Source organism: Manacus vitellinus, unplaced genomic scaffold (assembly GCF_001715985.3).
Source record: "Manacus vitellinus isolate BGI_N305 unplaced genomic scaffold, ASM171598v3 scaffold_9_pilon, whole genome shotgun sequence".
NCBI lineage: Eukaryota > Metazoa > Chordata > Aves > Passeriformes > Pipridae > Manacus > Manacus vitellinus.
Window position 1 is genome coordinate 14,473,764 of NW_021940917.1, and position 19,584 is coordinate 14,493,347.

The 19,584-nt window shown below is 39.8% G+C and overlaps 1 protein-coding gene across 1 annotated transcript in view; it reads left to right on the forward strand.

The window, feature by feature from the left end:
- RNF38 (ring finger protein 38) overlaps window positions 1-12,010 on the forward strand; it is a 98,677-nt gene extending 86,667 nt beyond the window's left edge. Inside the window, exons 10-13 of the mRNA XM_008923807.2 lie at window positions 807-891; window positions 2,352-2,473; window positions 3,349-3,448; window positions 8,559-12,010. Coding sequence (XP_008922055.2) covers window positions 807-891; window positions 2,352-2,473; window positions 3,349-3,448; window positions 8,559-8,621 — 370 coding nt within the window. The 3' untranslated portion in view covers window positions 8,622-12,010. The remainder of the gene's footprint in view (window positions 1-806; window positions 892-2,351; window positions 2,474-3,348; window positions 3,449-8,558) is intronic.
- Window positions 12,011-19,584: the final 7,574 nt, after the last annotated feature.

A 19,584-nucleotide genomic window follows, 5' to 3' on the forward strand; every position in this document is an offset into this window, starting at 1 on the left:
ATAGCTTCTTGCCTGTCTGTATAAGACACAATGTGGCACAGGAATTCCTGATGACTTCAGTGGGATTTTAGTATATTTTAGTGCTTTGAATTTTTGATTTCTGTGTGTGCCTTAAGTTTTGACCCATAGTATATCTTGGGGGGTAAAAACATTTATTGAATATACAACTAGAAAAACATCTCATACCTATCTGAAGGGATTCTGCTTTAACCAACATCACAGTATGTGAATTTGTGCTTGACTTCTGTATGGAAGTTGGTCCAGTAGCAGATCCTGTCTATCTTCATTGTGTGTTTTAGGCTTACAAAAGTTGTAAGACTTTTGTATTGGAGAGCTAAGTGAACTTAGGGTTCTTTTTCTTTGATGGTATTTTATCCACTTAAAGAAATAAAACATATTTAAAACAAAAATGTCAATTTCTTTTTAGTTTTAACTAATTAAGAGATTAATTTTTGTAATAAAGCTGAGATAATTAAGAGATTGATAATTAAGAGATTAATTAAGAGTCGGTGATAATTAAGAGATTAATTTTTGTAATAAAGCTGAGCTTGGTTGAAAGTACCAAGTGAGACATGCATGCAACTAAAAAGTCAGCACTCCCAGTAACAAAAAGTGGCAGAATTAGCTTTTTCCTGTGACTCTTTCACTTCAAATGTCTGCTCTTAACTTCAAACATAACATTTTTACCAGTTTTGGTGACATGTTGATTTAAGAGACATCAATAAGGTAGCTTTACCTCTGCCAGATATTTCTGTGCTTTCCTTCAGCAAGATGCTGAACCTTATCCTTGTTTGCTCTCATGGTAGATCAATGCTCCCAGTGCCACCTGCAGTTGGACCAGCTTTCAGCTTTGAGTTGGATGTGGAAGATGGAGAGGTAGAAAACTATGAGGTTGGTGTGTGAACTACAACTGCTTTTAAAGATATTAGCTCAAGCAATAGATAAAATTTTATTATCTTTTGCTTTTAATCCTGGTTTTGCCTTTCAAATAAATATAATTGTGAAGATGGAATCAAAAACCATACTTTCAGATTTTTTTGTAATACTGGATATTAGAAGTGCTTAGCTTTCTTTCTTGTCTATTATGGTTTCCCAAAATCCACCTTTCCAGGCTAGTAATCATTAAATTGTTCAGCTTTTATGCTCTACATGCTACTATTCTCCTTTCAAATTTTAATTGATTTTAAATACCTAACAGAAGTGAAGCACTTTCAAAAGAACAGAGTAAGTCACTGGGTTTGTGTGTGTAACTTTCAGAATAGTGTTAATACAGAATAGTTTTAATATCATAGGATTGATTAATCTAAGTGTAATGTTTATAAAACTGCCTTACTCCCTGTTCTTCTTGGCCCTCAGGAGGGTGTGGTAGTTCACATCTAGAGATGTAGAACCCTCTTAAATATCCTTGATAATTATGGGGCAGTTCCAACTGTTGTGTCTTTGCTGATTGATTCCATTTGATTTCTCTTCAGTCAGTCATCAACCCAACCCTGACTTTTGCATCTCTCTGCCTGTGTTCCCCTTAAGATCTCTGTGTAGTTGGACATTTTTATTTTAACAATGAGCACTTCTGTAATAACTTCTGTGGTGGTTCAGAAGAAGCAACATCTTCTGAGAATTTGAGCCCTAGGTTCAACAGTATAAAAACTCTCTGTGATCAGTACCATTTGCAGCTTTCACAGGATCTTTTAACTTTTCTGTGCTTTGGTTTTCTGTCACATTTATTGTGATGTTTTGCCCAGATCTCTTGTGAAGAAGTGTGAGTTACATATATGACAGACTGCCAATTATGTAAATGAGAGGATTTTACCTGCAATGCTTGGTTTATAGAAAATTAAAAATTTGGCAGAAAAAAAAAGCACTTAAAATTTGGTGGTATATATTTGTTGTCCAGATTGAGGATAAAATCTCCATATTTTAATTCAGCTAGCCCAAGACATGGAGTGGAAATCAGACACTGTGTCCCATTAAATTGTTGCTTTCTCTCACAAGAGGAGACTCACATATTCTTAGGGAGAAAATTAGTTGACAATTTCTGGTTACCAGCGCTGTTAATTTCATAGCAGGGTGAGGGGATCCCTCAGAAGCAAATTATTTACTGAGCTGTGCATGCAGCCATAGGACTAATTGGAAGTTGGGTTCTGGACGTTCTGAAATCCCAAAGATAATACTTCACATAATTACAAAAATGGTTAAGTTTTGAAAGACTTTCCATGGAGCTTGTATTGTGTCAGAAAACTAAGGTTCTAAACATTTCTTGATAGAAGGGTGTTTTGTGCTACTTGCTGGGGCAGTGAGGTGTGAAACCAGAGCCAGTGAATTTTTAAATGTCCAGTTTCCATGTTTTGCAGGCACTGCTGAATTTGGCAGAACGTCTGGGAGAAGCCAAACCACGGGGATTGACAAAAGCAGACATTGAACAGCTTCCATCCTACAGATTCAATCCAAACAATCACCAATCAGAGCAGACACTGTAAGTATATTGGTCTCTTTCAAAGGTCCATAATTTAAGTAGCTTGATTTTTATTTCTTTAACTTGCAGCCTCAGCTAGGTCAGAAGGGCTTTAACAGCAGTCATGTCAGTAAGCTTTTTAAATTTTCTTTTTTTCTTGGTGTGCTTTCCAATACTGTTTATTCTTGCTTTAAAACTTCTTATCTAGTCTTGCATAATTTAGCTATGTTTCATTTAGTTCCTCAGCATTTAAAAAAATTAAATGGAAGTGAGGTGTTCTAGGTTCAGCAACTAAACATTAAAGTGACATTGTCAGCTTGGACTTTAGCTTCTGTTAAAATAGCTTCAAGTGTTGGAAGTTTGAACTTCTCTTGGTAGAGCTTGGTCAGTGGTTTAGGAGTGCATCTTATTTTTAAAACCCCTTAACTTACTGGGTTTGTAGGATCTGCACAATCAGGTGGAAAGGGCAGTATCAATATGAAGGTAGTTTAAGTGACTTTAGTACCAAATACTATCTAGTGTTTGAACTTCAGCATAAGGATTTTTCTCTGATCCGTGACCTTTGGTCAGTAGGGAGAGATCTTTGCAGGTTATTATTTCTGCTATTTTAGATTTTGGTAAAATGTCTGTTCGGTTGTATTGGTTGCATCTGTGAGCTCCCGTGAGCTGGAGCACTTGCTTTGTGATTCGAAAGCACAGTAACAAAAAAAAGAAACCCCACCCACAAAACCCCACAGAATCAATTCTCAGTTTACATTGTTAGATACAGATCACTGTAGCTACTGAAGAAGTAAAATAGCTACCGTGTCACAGTCATACCTGTAAGGTTTTGCGTGGAATTATGTGTTTGCTGTTCTTACATAGGAGGTACACTTGAACTTTGTTGTCTTTTTCAGATGTGTGGTGTGCATGTGTGATTTTGAGTCAAGGCAGCTACTTAGAGTCTTACCCTGTAACCATGAGTTCCATGCCAAGTGTGTTGATAAATGGCTGAAGGTAAGAAAAAATAATCCTATCTTATATGAAATTCATTAGTTAGTTTTGGGGGAGAGAGTGGAGGTATTTTGCTGTTCCACTTACATTTCATCTTGTTTTATGTTTCCAATACGTAGGCTGGAAATGCCAGTAGAGTGGAAGCACTGCCTAAATATGGTATTTTTCTGGTAATGGTTGAAGGTTGCTTCTGTATAGTCTTTGGCACAAGGGAAAATGAATACGAAGAGAATTATTTTCATTGACAGATCTTACTATGTTTTCCATTTCTTCAGAACAATGACAGTGAATTTGAGTAATATGTGATATTGAAGACTTGGAAAAAACGTAAATAATACAGGAAGTGTGATGTAGAGTTTCATGATGATGGTGGCTTTAACTGTTCTATGTAGCTTGCCTAGCAAGAATGAGTACCAACCCCTTTCCTTCCACATTTTGCTATTAATATTAGTTTCTGAGGCAAATAAAATGTGTTAATGCGCGTACATATATGTGTATGCGTATGTACAGAAATTTAATATATGCAAATAGAAGTTATAGTTTTACAATATTACATACCCATCCAAGAGAATTTGAGCAAAAAAGAAAGGCTCTAGAATTGGGACAGCCCAGTAAGAGCACAGATTAAATAGCAGCAATGCAGAAGATGTGAAGAACAAGAAATACAAATAAGTAGATGATGATAGACATTTCTACAGGGCTGCATTTAGCCAGATCTACTGCCAACGAGGAATTGATTCCCATCTTGCCTCAGCTTTTTTCAGTATTTTATTCTGATCAGCTTTGATCTGTGTGTAGTTTGTTGCATAGAACATTGGGAACTGCAATGATCCTATGTTGATATGGTCCCTAGAGAATTACAGATGATGTCATTTGTTTTGGAAGAAGAAATTAAATAAATTTCCCATAAAACTGGGAAAATACATATCTTAGGCATACACTAAAATATTCAGAGAAAGAAAAAATCAATATTGACAGCATTCTTTTGGCTAACAAGATGCCAAGAATAATGAGAGGGGCTTTAAAAAGTAGGATATGAAATTGCCCTTGAACTACCTTTGGTAGGCTAGGTCTAAGGCTCCTACTAAATCTAGGGTCAGTAAATATTTCTACAACAGTGGTCATAACTTTCATTAGAACAGGTGTCCTTCAGTATCTCAATCCACAAACATGCTCGAGAGTCAGCAAGAGGAATCTCAACACCTGGTTGTTTTACTGTCAGGTTAAAAAGCCATGTACACGCACCCACTCCACATAATATTATCAATATATCTATGCTAGATGTATGCTGTTTCATTCACTAACTACAAATTAAGAGTAGATCATATACATATATATATATTGAAGTAGTGTTCTTCAGTGTCCCCCTACTCTTCTTGAGCAGTGTTCATACTACGTGTGTCAGTATTCTCACTGCATGAAACTTCATAAGTCAGTTGTGGTGTGGACATTAAGTATCCAGGGATAGCATTCACTCCATTTTATGAAAAAAAAACCCTAATATCATTTGACACAACCTTTGAGATAGTGGACACTATAGGTCTATACAGGTTAAGTTGATTATCTAAACTTTTTTAAAACCAGCTCTTTCCAGGCTATTAATGCAAGAAAACATACCTCTGATTCATAGAATCCCTGATCTGCAGATTTCTGGAAGTTAGAGGAACATGTCAGGGAAGTATCGTGCATGCTTGTCTTGTTCTTAGTGCTCTTTTGTACCTGACATTGGACTCAGGAATCAGACAAGTATGTTGAGTTATGCTTTTTTGGGACTCCGTGTGGTACGTTAGAGTTAGTCCTTTCAAGTGGTAATGAACTGGGAATAGAATTCGGAACTGTAAAGTGAAAAAAGTGGATTTAGTCTGTTTTCATAGTCATAGAGGTACTATAGTAGTGGTGAAATAGCTTTGCTGATGCTCCTGTCCTGTTTTAGAAACTGCATTTTCTAACAGATCATCACATGGTATTTTCTAAAGGTTGTCTTTAGAATGAGGTGTAAGGTATGCAGTCAAACCCTAAAGGGCTGCAGTTAAACCTACTGAAACTACTTGCATTGACATCATGTGTTCCAGAGCTGAGTGCACAATAAGCGAGACAAGGTTAAACCATCACCAAGTAGGGTTGCTAAGACAGTACTTTTACACTATTTGGGTTCAGTTACAGCAGTAGAAAGATGGTATATATAGGATTATTTTACTCTGCAAGCTGTAACAAATTACCTGTAACACCAGTCTATTTTAGTTACAGCCTCTGTCTAACCTCGTTTACAGTTAAGCAGCCAACATATGGAAGTTAGGATAACTGAAAGATATTTTGAGCTTTAGTTTTGTTTCTTTCCATTTCTTTATGAATTTGACAACTTTTTTAATGTGTTGATTGTATGATTATGTCCAGATCCACTTCATTCATGTCATCCAGCCAACAACATGTTGATAAACTCTGGAAGGGAAAGTAGAAATCATAGCTTTCAGTACTTTTAACGTTTTTCAACAAGGTAAAAAAAGAAAAAAGTCACCAGTTTGTCACTGTGTTTTACTGATTTGATCTTGTATCTTTGAAGAAAGTATTTGCTATTTAGGAATATTTCTAGAACTGTGGAGTCGAGTTGATTCTTTTTTAAGTTTCATCATGTGTCATCTTAGTGAAAGATTTAAATAAAAGGTTAGTGATCCAATCTGATTATTTAAAAAAACATTCTGATTCTGATGCCTGTTGGTAGTGATAGAGGGGAAAAAAAACTATCTAACAAAGTTTTGTGACTTGTATGCATGAAATATATGATCTGCCTAGCTGCTATAATGCTATATACAGTACTACTTTTTTAGATAACATGAACAAGTGAGAGAAAATGTCCTGTAACAGTCTGTTAGGCTGCCCACTTTAATTAATAGTTCCCTGGTCAAGCAGGTTTAAAGACTTATGAGAGAAGATCTAATACAATGGAGGAAACAAGAGGAAAGTTATTCTTTAGCTTTTCATAGTATTGTCAATTCTCATATTTCACAGTATTTGTTTATTTATTGTCCTAGATCCTTTAGTCAACTATGAATACATGGGAAATCTGTTCTTCTATGAAGTAACAGTCATCATCCCAAAGGAAAACTTGACACTGACCTGTTTTCACCTAGGGGGTTTAGAACCAGCCTAAAAGAACTACTTGCCTTTTTATTTAATGGTCTGGTAGGAAGTGCTGTATTATATATGAGAAAAGACGAACTGTAACTATACTTTGGCTTATTTCTGATGGACTAACACCAAAGTAGTGCCGTGGTTTTTAGAGTATTTCAGTAGCTCTATAGTTTTACTATTTTAAATGCAGTTCACTTTAACTATAAATTTCTGTAAAATAATAAAAAAAAAATAAGTAGATGGGTTTGTTGTGCAGCACTCTCTCATTACAGTACAAAAAGTAAATCTGCCTGAAAGAGTGGCAAGTTAAAAGATCAATATTACCTTACTCCTCTTTTGACACCACAGAAGTCATTTTAAATGCCGGGAAGGGGGAATTATTTATTGAAAGGCACAAAATGCAACTAAATTTAAAACAGATGTTCATGTAGGATCTTGAAAAGTTGCTAGAGGAGTAGTGTTGAGGTGTCCATGAGTATTCATTTTATCCTGGCACAGTAAGTTTATTTCTGCAATTCCTATCAGGAAATTGCTCCCACTGAATGCTGTTCTGTGGTACAGATGGTTCCTACCTCATTGTTGACCTAAGTGAATAGCTCTTGATTCATTAATCCATTGCATTTTGAAGGACATGCCTTTTTATTTTAAAAATTATATTAGCCAGATTGTACCTAGAATCATGCACATACAATGAAGTGACCAAATAATGACGTTGTCCTCAAGTATATTTCAAAACTGCTAGTTATAGAGAAATAAATTTTTGTTTCTCCAATCCATGCTTTACAAAACCAGTGATAACAGTAGTAATTGACAGAAAAATATACCCTCATTTTAACTTGCATTACTAAATAATGTTTTTCAGTAAAAAACTTGTTACTTTCACTGGATTTAGTTACTGTTTGGATTTGAGATTTGTGACAGTGAGTTTTAAATTCTGGCCTGTAGAGCCACATTTTTTTGATGCTTGTCACTTGTATTTTCATTGAAAATTTTGGTTTCCTTAGAAAGACTTGGAATTGACAGTGGTTGGTCCTGCAGTTTTCTTAACTATGAAGTATAGAATCTGGGGCAGGGAAGGGTTCCCTTCACTCTGCCCTTTGCAAAGGAAATGTTTAATCATAGATGTTGTGTGTTTGTTTGGGGCTTTTTCTCATCATTGGTTAAAATGAAATTAGCCATTATTTGAAAAGGGGAATGAGAAGGCAGAAATACTTTCCCAGTAGCTTAAGGCATGTTACTTCTCATCTGTCTTATTTTTTAAGGAAATAAGAGGAAAGTATATGTTATAAAAGTAAATGAGTCACAGGACATGTTTTCAGTGTGTGCTTTACTGAAGAGCCAAATCTAGACCTGCTGGTGCATTACTTGAATACCTGTTTAGTCAGGTCATCTTCTCTTTGTTTAACTTTCTTGTTTTAATTCCCCTTTCCCTTTACTAAAACCCCTTGCCTTTTTCCCTGGTTTGCTTTCAGCTTTGACCAAATCTATATGATGTTTTTCTGTGACAGTAACTGAATAAACAAAGCTTGATGTCATTCCTGATCAGTAGGGCTTGTGACAACATGACACCCTCCCACAAGATGTTTATTTGCAGCCCAAGGTGGCTCATCTTGTTTCATTGGGTTTTGCTGCAGCACACAGTACTGCTTCTTGGCTGCATCCATCTGATGGCAATGTACCATAGCTGTGAGTCTGCATTATTAAAACCACCATCACTTAGACAGAGCCCGTTTGTTGTTTTGCTCGATCTTTAAAGATAAAATCACAATTTATTTTTTTTCTTGTGAACGATTTTGAATCGGCAAACTCACCACACCGCTCCTAACATAACAAAACAGACTGAAAAAAGGCACAAGCACACTTTGTCTTCTCTCGTTTAGGGTACTCTTGAACTGCTCTTCACCAGTCACAGATGTGAGTGTCACGTTACTTTAGCAATGTATTTGTCAGTCCAGTGACCCCTCCTGTTTTTCTGGTTTTACAGGCGAATCGCACCTGCCCAATTTGCAGAGCTGATGCTTCGGAAGTGCATCGTGATTCAGAATGACCAACCTAGGAGCACAAATCTGGTTTGGGTGTTTCTGGTCACATGTATATATGAACTCTCTATTGAACTTACCCATGTGGCTTCCAGCCTACCCTTTACACAAAAGGGTCAATGGACCTTACTTTGCACTGTGTGACTTAATCAATTATAAAGCTTATAACTAGTCTTCACAGTTACGGGATTGTTATACTAACAGTGTGATTGGAACTCCAAAGATTTTTTTTTTTTTTTTAGCTTAATTTTGTGTGTGCACTAACATTCCCTGGGTTCTGTGTGATCATTCCGAGTATTGCTGCGAGATTACTGTGGATGTGATCTTTTAGCATGTGCTTTTATAGGAAAGAAAAAGGAGAAAAAAAAAAAAAGTGGTAGCTCCAAACAATATAGCAATCTACCTTATATAGAGCCTTCAGATACTGTGAGTGGGAGTGAATGGTGTGAGTGTGTGTTTGCCTGTGAGAGGATGTGTGAAGTGTGCCTGTGACTGAGTGTGCCCGTGTGTTTGAGAACCTATATACCAGCATGTACTGAGAATGTGTGTGTGTAGTAATAATTATGCTGCAATGTATAATCTTGTGTGTTATTTAAACAGTACTAGTACTGTACACTGGTTCCTTTCCTTGTGTTTGCAGTTGCACACTGAATGCGATGGGTGCAGCAATTACAGACATTTAGTATTTCCTCCCCAATGTACTTACAGGTGTAAAGACCTTTCTACCTACTATTCAAACAGCTGTTGTGCTTCCCCTTCATTGGAGGCTTTAAGTGTGTACCACTAAAGAATGCATTGATTGTTCATACATGAGTAACCTTGGGGTTTTTATCATATGTTACAAAGTCTGGATTTTTAAATGGCTGATTTACAAGTTATTTTATCAATGTAGAGTTGCAATATCGCATTTAGCAATATTAACATTTTCAATTGCTAATATGAATATCAATGTTCTTCTGTTTTCCCTTTAAATTTTTCTAGCTGGGTTTGCCAGTTATGTGTTTCTTCCATGAAAGGAATCAGAAAGGACACTGAGGCTCTTGTGGAACAGCTCTTAACTTTTGGCCATTGTACTTGCTAAGGTCATCAACTTTTAGCTTATATACATACATTCTTTTGTCACCTACAAGGGAGTTTGTATGTAACTAAAATAACTTGTAAAAGGTTACAATTTTATTCCTGCAACTTCATGAATAAAATACAATTTTTAGCATTTTCTCAGAGAAGTAAAATTTTATATTTTTTTCATTGTATCAAAAGAGAAGGTAGATTTTGGTCATTAACTGCAGAATTCAGTTGCCCTGATGCTGCTTCTTGCCCTTCCTTATTTAATGGCGAGTGTAAATGGAAGAAGGAATTCCCTCCATTTTTGCAATCAAGTTTCCAGAGCACTCCGCTATAGGGAAAAATGGAACACCTTCCAGAACAGTGCTGTGAAATAGAAGGGGATAATCTCTGTTCAAGTGCTCGGAATAATATTTTACTTGGGCTGTTGAAAAAAAATTAGCTTTCTGTGTAATGTTCACACTGTTAACATCTCTGATACGCTTTAGCAAAATATTTAGGTCTGCATACACCACAGTTATTAAAAGGATGCACTTTTTGCAATTAAATTCTTTTCGTAAGTTCAATGTCATTACTTTGGTTGCAGCAGCACAAGTGGCACAATTACCAGTATTGCTACAACTTGCTGCCAGTCTCAGCTTTAAGTTATTCTTTATCATGTCTTATGCTTTTGTATGCTGCTATGCTTTAGTATCAGTTATAATTTCTAACAGTGTTAGATGTTCTCCATGCTGGTTTTCCTCTTTGAAGATTCTGCAGACCAGTCACAGCTCTTGGTGCAGCTAAATAAAAGCACAATTTTGCCCTATTTCAGATGCTTTTCCCTCTGTTTAGTTATGCAGGTAGTTCTCAAAAACAGTCAAGCTTTCTATACCTATCCGTACTTAGGAACACTAAATAAATAAAAATGCTGTTACATCAACTTCAAAATAATAGAATTTCTCCTCTCTTCTGTGGAGTTAAAGAATAGACTTTTCACAATAGCACCTAGCAGGTTAAATTACATGTAATGAAGTTTATTTTTTTAACAAATAAAATCATGTTGTTTAGAAAGCATATGCCACGCATGTCTTACAAAACTTAGGCTCTTTTATATAACTGCAAAAGAAAAAATTCTGTGTGTACAGATTTAAACATGACTAACACTACTGTGCTTAATATTCAGTTCGAAGCATGGAAAGAGGGTACTTTTTCTAAACTTGATTCAAGTAAACAAGACACATTCTTCTGAAGCCAAGGGGAAGTAGTTCTCTTTCTGGAACCGAAGAAATGTCCCTTCCCCCCCCCACTAAAATTCTGTGAGGCGGTGGGAGATCTAGGAGATGGAGGGACTAAGTTGGTAAAATGCTGAAATTAATTGTTGCACTGTTATGGCTCATCTCTTCTGGAACGGTTCTTTGGTTTGCATGGGACTCTTGCAGATGAATGTGGACTTGCTTCCCGTGGTTAGTGTACAAACAGCACACATGCTTACGTTCTGAATCAGCTCAGACAAGCCACAACCACATCCTCGCTGTGGTGGCTGTCAAGGGAGGGGATTCATGTTCAGCTGTGAACTGCCATATGTTATGCACAGCCTGCCATGGTGCCTGACAGCACCTGAATTCAGCAACACTTTTTTGTGTTCATTGCCTTTCTGCTATCCACTGACTCTTTCTTCTCCAAAAAAAAACAAACAAAAAAATACAACCCAACCTCTAATATGTTTGCTTTATCATACTGGCACTGCTGTGTTCTTTTGCATAAACTGTCAATTTAATTTGACATTTTAGTGGATATCAAGGCCTACAGATAATTCCAGTGTCTCATTTTGTGGCTTTCTTTACAAAAAGAAGTAAGGCCATGTGTTGTATGTCATTTTGTACAGGCTCTTGAATGTGAGTTCACAATCCTTAATATATTGCATAATATTTGGGATGAGATTTACCAACTGTTTTAATTGTAGAAAACATTTTTGACTGAGTTATCTTTGGGCCTTTGTAAAAGCTGTGGTTTTTTCCTTTGGTACATTGTTACCTCATTTTGTTACTTGTGTTTCAGATTTGCTAATTATTATGAAAGCTTATGGGTTTTGTTGGAATCATATTTTGTTAAGTGTTTTCTTTAAATCATATGCTATTGTATCATTTAACATGTAGTTTTAAATGTATTATAAATATCTGTAACCAAATCATTTGAAGGCTTGATAAATTTTTAACAAAATTTGTACATTTTTTATGAGAGTTACTAGTAATGCTTTACTAGGTAGTGCAATGAATTTTTATTTTTAATCCCTGTGCCCAATTTTGGAGTTGAGAGAGTTGTTCAGTAATAAATGTATGATGTACACTTACACAATTTCGTCCTGCTCTTTCTCTTAGAGGTGTATTGTCTTCTGTTACTGTGCATTTTTCTGTGCACGATCACACAACTGGAAATATTGGCAGCAGCCACTTGTGTTGCAGGGGAAAGCTTTGCCTCCCTGACTGTAGGAACATTTAGCAACATTTTTCTTTTAATCTGAGAGAGCATAAGGAGCTGGTATGGAATCCTGTGTCATATTTTTAAAAGTGTGAGAATTCATAGGACTCAAAGCCTTGCCTAAAAGGTCAGCTTTCTAAGGGTGTTATCTGCTGCTCCAGCTGGATCCCTACAAATCTATGGGACCTGATGGGGTTCATCCCAGAATCCTCAAAGAGCTGGCTGATGTCATTGCAAAACCTCTCTTGATGATTTTTGAGCGATCTTGGGAAGCCAGAGAGGTCCCAGCTGACTGGAAGCTGGCAAATGTTGCCCCAATTTTCAAGAAGGGCAAGAAGGAGGACTCTGGAAACCACAGGCCTGTCAATCTCAATTCAGTGCCTGGTAAAGTTAGGGAGAAGATTATTGTGGAGGGTGTTGGAAAACACCTGAAAGACAGCACAGTCATTGGTCACAGCCAGCACAGCTTCATGAGAGCAAATTCCTGCTTATCCACCCTGATTTCCTTTTATGACAAAGTAACCCCCCTAGCTGATCACGGGAAGCCAGTTATTGTAGTCTTTTTGGATTTCAGTAAAACCTTCAATCCTGTCTCTCACAGTGTCCTTCTGGACAAACTGTCCAGCCCACAGCTGGATAAACACATCATGTTCTGGGTGAGCAATTGGCTCATGGGTGGAGCACAGGGGGTAACAGTGAATGGGGTGGTGGCCTGTCACTGGTGGGGTTCCACAGGGCTCCATGTTGGGCCCTGTGCTCTTCAGCATCTTCACAAATGACTGAGGCAGGAAGAGATACTAAGTTTGCTGATAACACTAAATTGGGAAGAGTTGTTGAGTCCCTTGAGGGCAGAAAGGCCCTGCAGAGAGACCTCAACAGATTGAAGGTCTGGGTAATCACCAACCATATGAAGTTCAATGAGGGGAAGTGCCAAATCCTGCACTTGGGATGGGACAGTGCCAGATGTTTGTACAGACTGGGGCATAAGATGCTGGGAAGTAGTGCCAGGAAAGGGACCTGGAGGTCCTTCTGGATGGCAAGTTGAATCTGAGTCAGCAGTGCCCCGGCAGCCAGGAGGGCCAACCCTGTCCTGGAGGCATCAGGCAAAGCATCACCAGCCGGGGGAGGGAGGGGATTGTCCTGCTCTGCTCTGACCTGGGGCGACCTCACCTTTAATATCATGTGCAGTTTGGGCACCACAATGTAAGAAAGATAAGAAGGTGTTAGAGAGTGTCCAAAAGAGGGCAGTGAAGATGGTGAAAGGCCTTGAGGTGAATCCGTGTGAGGAGGGGCTGAGGGCACTTGGTGTGTTCAGCTGGAGAAGAGGAGGCTGAGGGGAGAGCTCATTGCAGTTACAACTTCCTTGTGAGGGGAAGAGGAGGGACAGGCACTGATCTCTGTGGTGACCAGTGACAGGAGCTGAGGAAACTTCATGAAACTGAGTCAGAGGAGGCTTAGGTTGGGTATCAGGAAAAGTTTTTTCACCAAGAGGATGGTTGGGCACTGGTACAGGCTCCCCAGCGAAGTGGTTACGGCACCAAGCCTGTCTCAGTTCAAGAAGCATTTGGACAATGCTCTCAGGCATATGGTTTGATTCTTGAGGATGGTCCTGTGCTGGACCGGGAGTTGAACTTGCTAATCCTGATGGGTCTCTTCCAACTCAGCATATTCTATGATTCTTTGAATTACTGTGTCCGTAAAACTCACTGCTTTTTCAAACGTGCAAATAAAATGGGAGTCATCAGTTCTAAAATATATATTCTGAAAAACACAGTCTTATGTGCTGGCTTTTGCAGTGGATTGCACTGTGCCACTTGTACCCTACTGTGTCTCACAGTGCAGTTTCCTGTTCTGAAAGAACTCATGTACCACCAGGCTCCTAAAACAAAATTTAGCAGATTTTCATTTTGAAATGGACGTCTGTGATAGGTGAGGCACCATCTTGTCACCCCTAGAAGAGTCTAAGTTAACTGCTGTGCAGATGCCCAAGCAACACAGTCTTCTGTGACAAATATCCTGGGAGATGCTCCATGAAGCTCCTTCTAGCTCACTATTTCTCCCCATAGATTTGTGTGTCCAGGAGAATCATGTTGACCAAACCATGTTTGCTAGGGTTTGAAGGATGTTTGGTTTCTTTTGAGAGGCAGTTATAGAAGGAATATGGGGACAGAATTTAAGAAGCAGTTCAGGGCTTTTTGAGTACTAGGAACCTGGGCCATCATAAAGTCTTACTCAGTAACTGAAGATAAACTGGTGAGCTCAACAAGTGAAACAAGAAGGAACTGTACTCAAAACAAGGAATGGAAATCTTTTTTATGTGTGCAACAGACTAGTAATGAAATAAGAGACATAGAGCATCATATTTATATGGCCTACCATCTTAAAAAAAGGACCCTTAACAGTTAGCTGTGATAGTTTTGCATAGTAATTAGAAAATATTTCTATAAAAATTAATAAAATAATGATGCTAATTGAAAGAGGTGCTGTTAGAACACCCGCTTTTGCAATATCTGAAGTATTGGTTCTCTTACAACTTGCTCTTGCTCTGCATTTTACTGACCTGCTGTTAATCACAGACCATATCCCTTCTGTGTACAGAGGATTATCACTACTCCATTGCAACCTATGCTTCCCTTCTAAATCGAGTCCAACATTGAGAGCCAGGAGCACTTTGGACCTGTATGATTGTGTTTTGCCTGGCCTTATAACATTTTGCTATGTTATTTTCCTTCTGAAGAGCAAGGCCAAATTAAAAAAAATATTTACTACGAGCTTCTCTTTGTCTTACTCTCTATTCTGTTGCAGCTTGAGGTAGCATCACCAGATTTAAGGAAACACAGCAGGGAAAGGAGGTGGCAGAGGATGAAAAGAGGTGATTGCGCTTCATTTTTAAGACTTCAACATGGATGCTGATCAGTTGGCAACAAAAGGAGTAAATGCAGTTGAGTATTACAAATGATACAGCATCAGAAAATAAAGATGCCATTTTTGGTTTTGGATGATGGCTCACTCACATACTAAAATTAATTCTATCACCATACTGTCTGTCTGTTTCTAATGGGGTGTCTCATTCAGCAAAAGAATGTGCTTCCACAATGCACAATCATTAACTGTACATGAAAGGACAGGAAATCATACAACTTCTGTAGGGTTTGACATTTACTGACTAATATCAATATCAGGTGCTGAGGAAGTCACAGAGAACACAACACAAATAGTTGTTCCAGTAATGTATTTGTAGGTTATCCAATTCTGCATGCCCTCATTTTTGTGTGATGTCCTCGAGAAGTCAAGTTTCATCAATTTACTAATAGAAGAGCAAAACAAATAGAGAACTGTTGTGTGACTTCAGTTTACCCCGGGGCAGGGGACAGGGACTAGAGCCAGAAGCAGAAGCCTTCAGGTTAACCAAAGGCCTTGTGGAAAGGTTAACTCTTAAAATGACCCTAAGGTAGCAGGCAGAAGTGCTGTTTGGACAGAACTCCCTATCTGAAGTGAAAGGTGTAGTCTGTCCTAATCCATTAAGACAAAGAACCAATGATCTACTTTGGTAAATCTTTCTCAGGGTATCAGAAATTTGGAGCACAGACAAGATTTGCTTATGCTGATTAAGGAGACTGTTCTTAGGAACATCCATTTGTACCAAGCACTCCTTGGCTGCTGGCCTTTCCAGGGATTGTCTTAGAAGTGGGTACTTCACACTTGATCTCTCCAATGGGAGCCCATAATTTTGCTTATGGTGGATTTTGCAGGATATGATGCCAAGGGAGATCTCAGCATCAAGCATCTTGTAGATCACAGCATCCCTGAGCTTTAGAAACACAGCTGAGTTTGTTGTTGATACAGGACAGCTTCGTTGCTGGAATTTCTGCCCTCAGTTCATGAACAATTCAGTAGATTGCTCTGTAGGCAAGTGGAAATGGAAAGATACACTTTCATTTTTATCTTGTTTTAGGACCTGGAGGAAGAAATGAGACAAAAGATAGCTGAGAAGACTGTATACAGACACAGCAAGCCTCTGCTGAGTTCTGCCCACTGGATAAGGCAAAATGCATCAACCAATGCTTCTAGCTTCCCTAGGAACTGCAGATGGCAGTAATTCAGCAACTGATGCTTTCTGGGGAGATGGAGAGAGCATTCCCTCCACCCCCCTGTGCATCTGGCTGTGTCTCAGAGCTGCAGTTTTATAGCATAAAACCTTCAATCACTATGCAAGTTCTACATACTCCCATTCCTCCTCCTCCCTTTTGTCTTCCCCCACCTCCCAGCATGGTGTGTTTCCCCTTCAGGAGCGGGAGGGATCATGGGTTATTGCCAAGCCAAGCCAATTTCCTGACAGTTGTGGCAGTGACAGCGCAGAACAGACACAGCTAAGGACAACACTGATGCCAGTGTGACAGTGCTCCTTGTGAGCTGTGTGGACAGCTCAACCTTGCTGCCACAATGGTACTGCTCGGGGAAACCTGGTGAGATGCCATCTCTAAGCTGTTTCTTAGATGCTATCATGGATGCTGTTAATGTTGCAGAAAGCACTGAATCTTTTGTGGTCCTGCTGCACCTCTGTGGTACAGCCATAACATCAGGTAATGTCCTCAGAGATATTAACTGGCATTGCTATTAGCTGAACAAGACTGGGAGTGCTTTTCTCCTTAGATGGGGCTGTGCAGAGGGACAGTGTCACTGTGGCAAATATGGACTGCAAATTGACAGCACATGGACTGTGTAAGGCACAGTGCTCAAACAGGGAGAGTGTTTTGCTTGGCATCCCTTTTGCCCTGTAGGTAACAATATTTTATATGAAAGCCTGAAAGCCAGACTCTGGGAAAAGGAAAGTGGTGTGTAAGAGGATATTTCGTTTGAAAGGGCAGTTTCCATGTGAGTTGCCAAGTGAATGGCATTATTTCACTGTCAGGGCATCTAAATTATGGCAGATTGAGATGTAGTGGTTTGTGTTTGCATACAAGTAAGGCAGGGCCAGCCTAAGTATGTATATGCAGCTGTGGCCACCCTTATTTCACAGTATTTCACATCTTACATCTCGGATGGTCGGCAGATGGTGCCTACATACCTGCTAATATTTCTGGACTCTTTTTCCAAAAATCTGCTCTGCAGGTTTTTATCTACCACAGCTTAGTGGGGCAGTTTTCATTTCCCTGGAAATTTTCTGGGGAGGTGTAAAATGTGCCTTTTGAGTAGGAACTCCAGCTGCTGTACTTTGGCTCCTGAATGACAACTACCTGTTACTCAGACAAGAAGTGCCCGTTCTGCAGTTGGCAGCGTTGAGCAAGTATTACAAAGAACTGAAAGGGCAGAGGGTACAGAGAACACCTATTTTCAGAAAATCTCGGTTCCCGTAGAATGAAGGTGGATTTCAGTGCTACCTTTGCTGGGCTGTCCTAGGACAGCGCTGTTGATGCAGCAGTTCATCAGTAACCTTGTGGACGAGCAAAGCAGAAAAACAGAAAATGAAATCAGAATGTTGCCATAAACGGAGGTAGGTGGGAAATGATAATACAGAAAAAAAAAAAAACTTGTCTTTGCCTTACTGCTATTTACAGGGTTGTCTATAGCAAACAGAACATGCCACAGAAAGAATCTGTGGCTGAAGCGCAATGGCAGTAAGAGAAAAACAAGAAAACAAAATTAAGTCAGTACAAGTGAAATGCACAGATAACAGTGCCAAATGAAAACTCTACATTTCCAAGCCCTAAGGGGCAAGCCCTCTCCCAGCCGCATATCCAGACTACATGCTTACATTAGAACCTGCTGCATCTTCCTAGCTGTCTTCTTCCAGTCAAACCACATGATATCAGTCTTGCTTGATCTGAGCATCTCCGTGCTGGATACGCAGCCTAGATCCTGCCTGGGACTGAGAGTACCACACACTAGAGAATCTCTCTCCTGCCCGTGAAAGCAGGAACCCCTGAGCATCACTAGGGCTTCACTGGGAGTTGTCTGCCTTGAACCTGGGAGTTGTCCACAGCAGAATCTCATCTTCCTCAGCGCTCAGCTCACATCAGTCAGTGAAGAGTGATGTGGTGTCATGTGCCCCAGTACGTGGTTGCCCAAAAGGGGCACTTGGTGCTGCAGGTGTTGTTGGTAACATCTTGCTGACGTGGCACATGCCTTGCACTGGGGCAGGAGCAGGTCTCCTGGATCTGAAACTCCTGCCTGTCTTCAGGAGGCAAATGAGCAGGAAGTCTGCAAGGGCACTGGGGGAGTGGTGTGTGGAAAGGAAGAGCATGTGACTGTAGAGGAAGGAAAGGAGCAAGTTATGACTTTAATTTTCTCCTGTCAGCTAGTTTTCAGTTGCAGCATCTTACTTTGAAACATCACTGGGAGATCAGAGAGCCTGTATAATAAAACTGTTTTGCTTGCAGCACATAATCTCAAGTAAAACAATCTCATTATGCAAATATTGAGTGCCTTCTTTCACAGGGGCTGTGGGACTGTGCTCCTCCTGCTCTGGAGGCATTGGCTTTCAGAGCACAAGCTAAGGATAAACTCTTAATCTTAACAGATGCTGGTAAGGCCAAGTCCATAGCTTATACTGGGGCAGAGGTGCAAGAGGAAATGTTGTTCACCTCACCATGGTCACCACAGAGGTATCTTATGCTGTAGGGAGGTGTAGGAAGGGAGAGAAGGAGCAGCAGGTTTGCAAAGAGCTGTTCTTCCGAGAGCTACAGGCCACAGTTAGTGTGTGGCTGGGGACACAAAGGGGTACTGGAATGCTAATATGACTCCTGCAGGAACAGGTAGCCCAGGATAGAGCAGCTCTGTGGATGCCCATGGCAGGACATGAGCAAAACCTGGCTTGATGGTGTAACTAAGAACTCTCTCTCAAGGGAGTTCAAGGATTGCTGCAGTGAAAGGTGGACAGGTTCCTTCACCCCTTCTTTCCTGTTTGACTTACAGTACTGTTTTGGAGAGCAGCTGGGGATGCATATTTATCCTTTCCTGGCATCTGTTTGCTTGCAAAAAGCTGTGGGCAAACTCTCTGGAGGGGCTACTTGTGGCCATACCATGCTGCTGTCTGAGTAAGAGTCTGAACTCGGAGACTTTTGCTTGGAGGAATGCTTTGAAACATATTGCTTTTAATGGCACTGTGTTGCCAAGGACTCTTTTGTGGCTGAGTGAAGAGGTGACTCCTTGCCCTACTCTGCGGGGAGAGGAGCCTTTCTGAAGCACACATGTCCCTCTCAGTTTTGTCAGGGACACTCTTTCTTCTCAGACACCACAACAGGGAAAGAGAACAGGATTGCAGCTGAGGCTGTGCCCCGTTCCCCATGCATGTGCTCACTCCCAAAGGATATAGGGGCCATTGCCAGGCCCCTGCACCCCCCTCTTCTATCTTTAATTTTCCCTCCTCTGTCTGAGGTCCCTGTGCTGCCAGCAACAGTTGTCAGGACTGAGAAGGGCTTATTGGGCCGTATCATGCATGCCTCT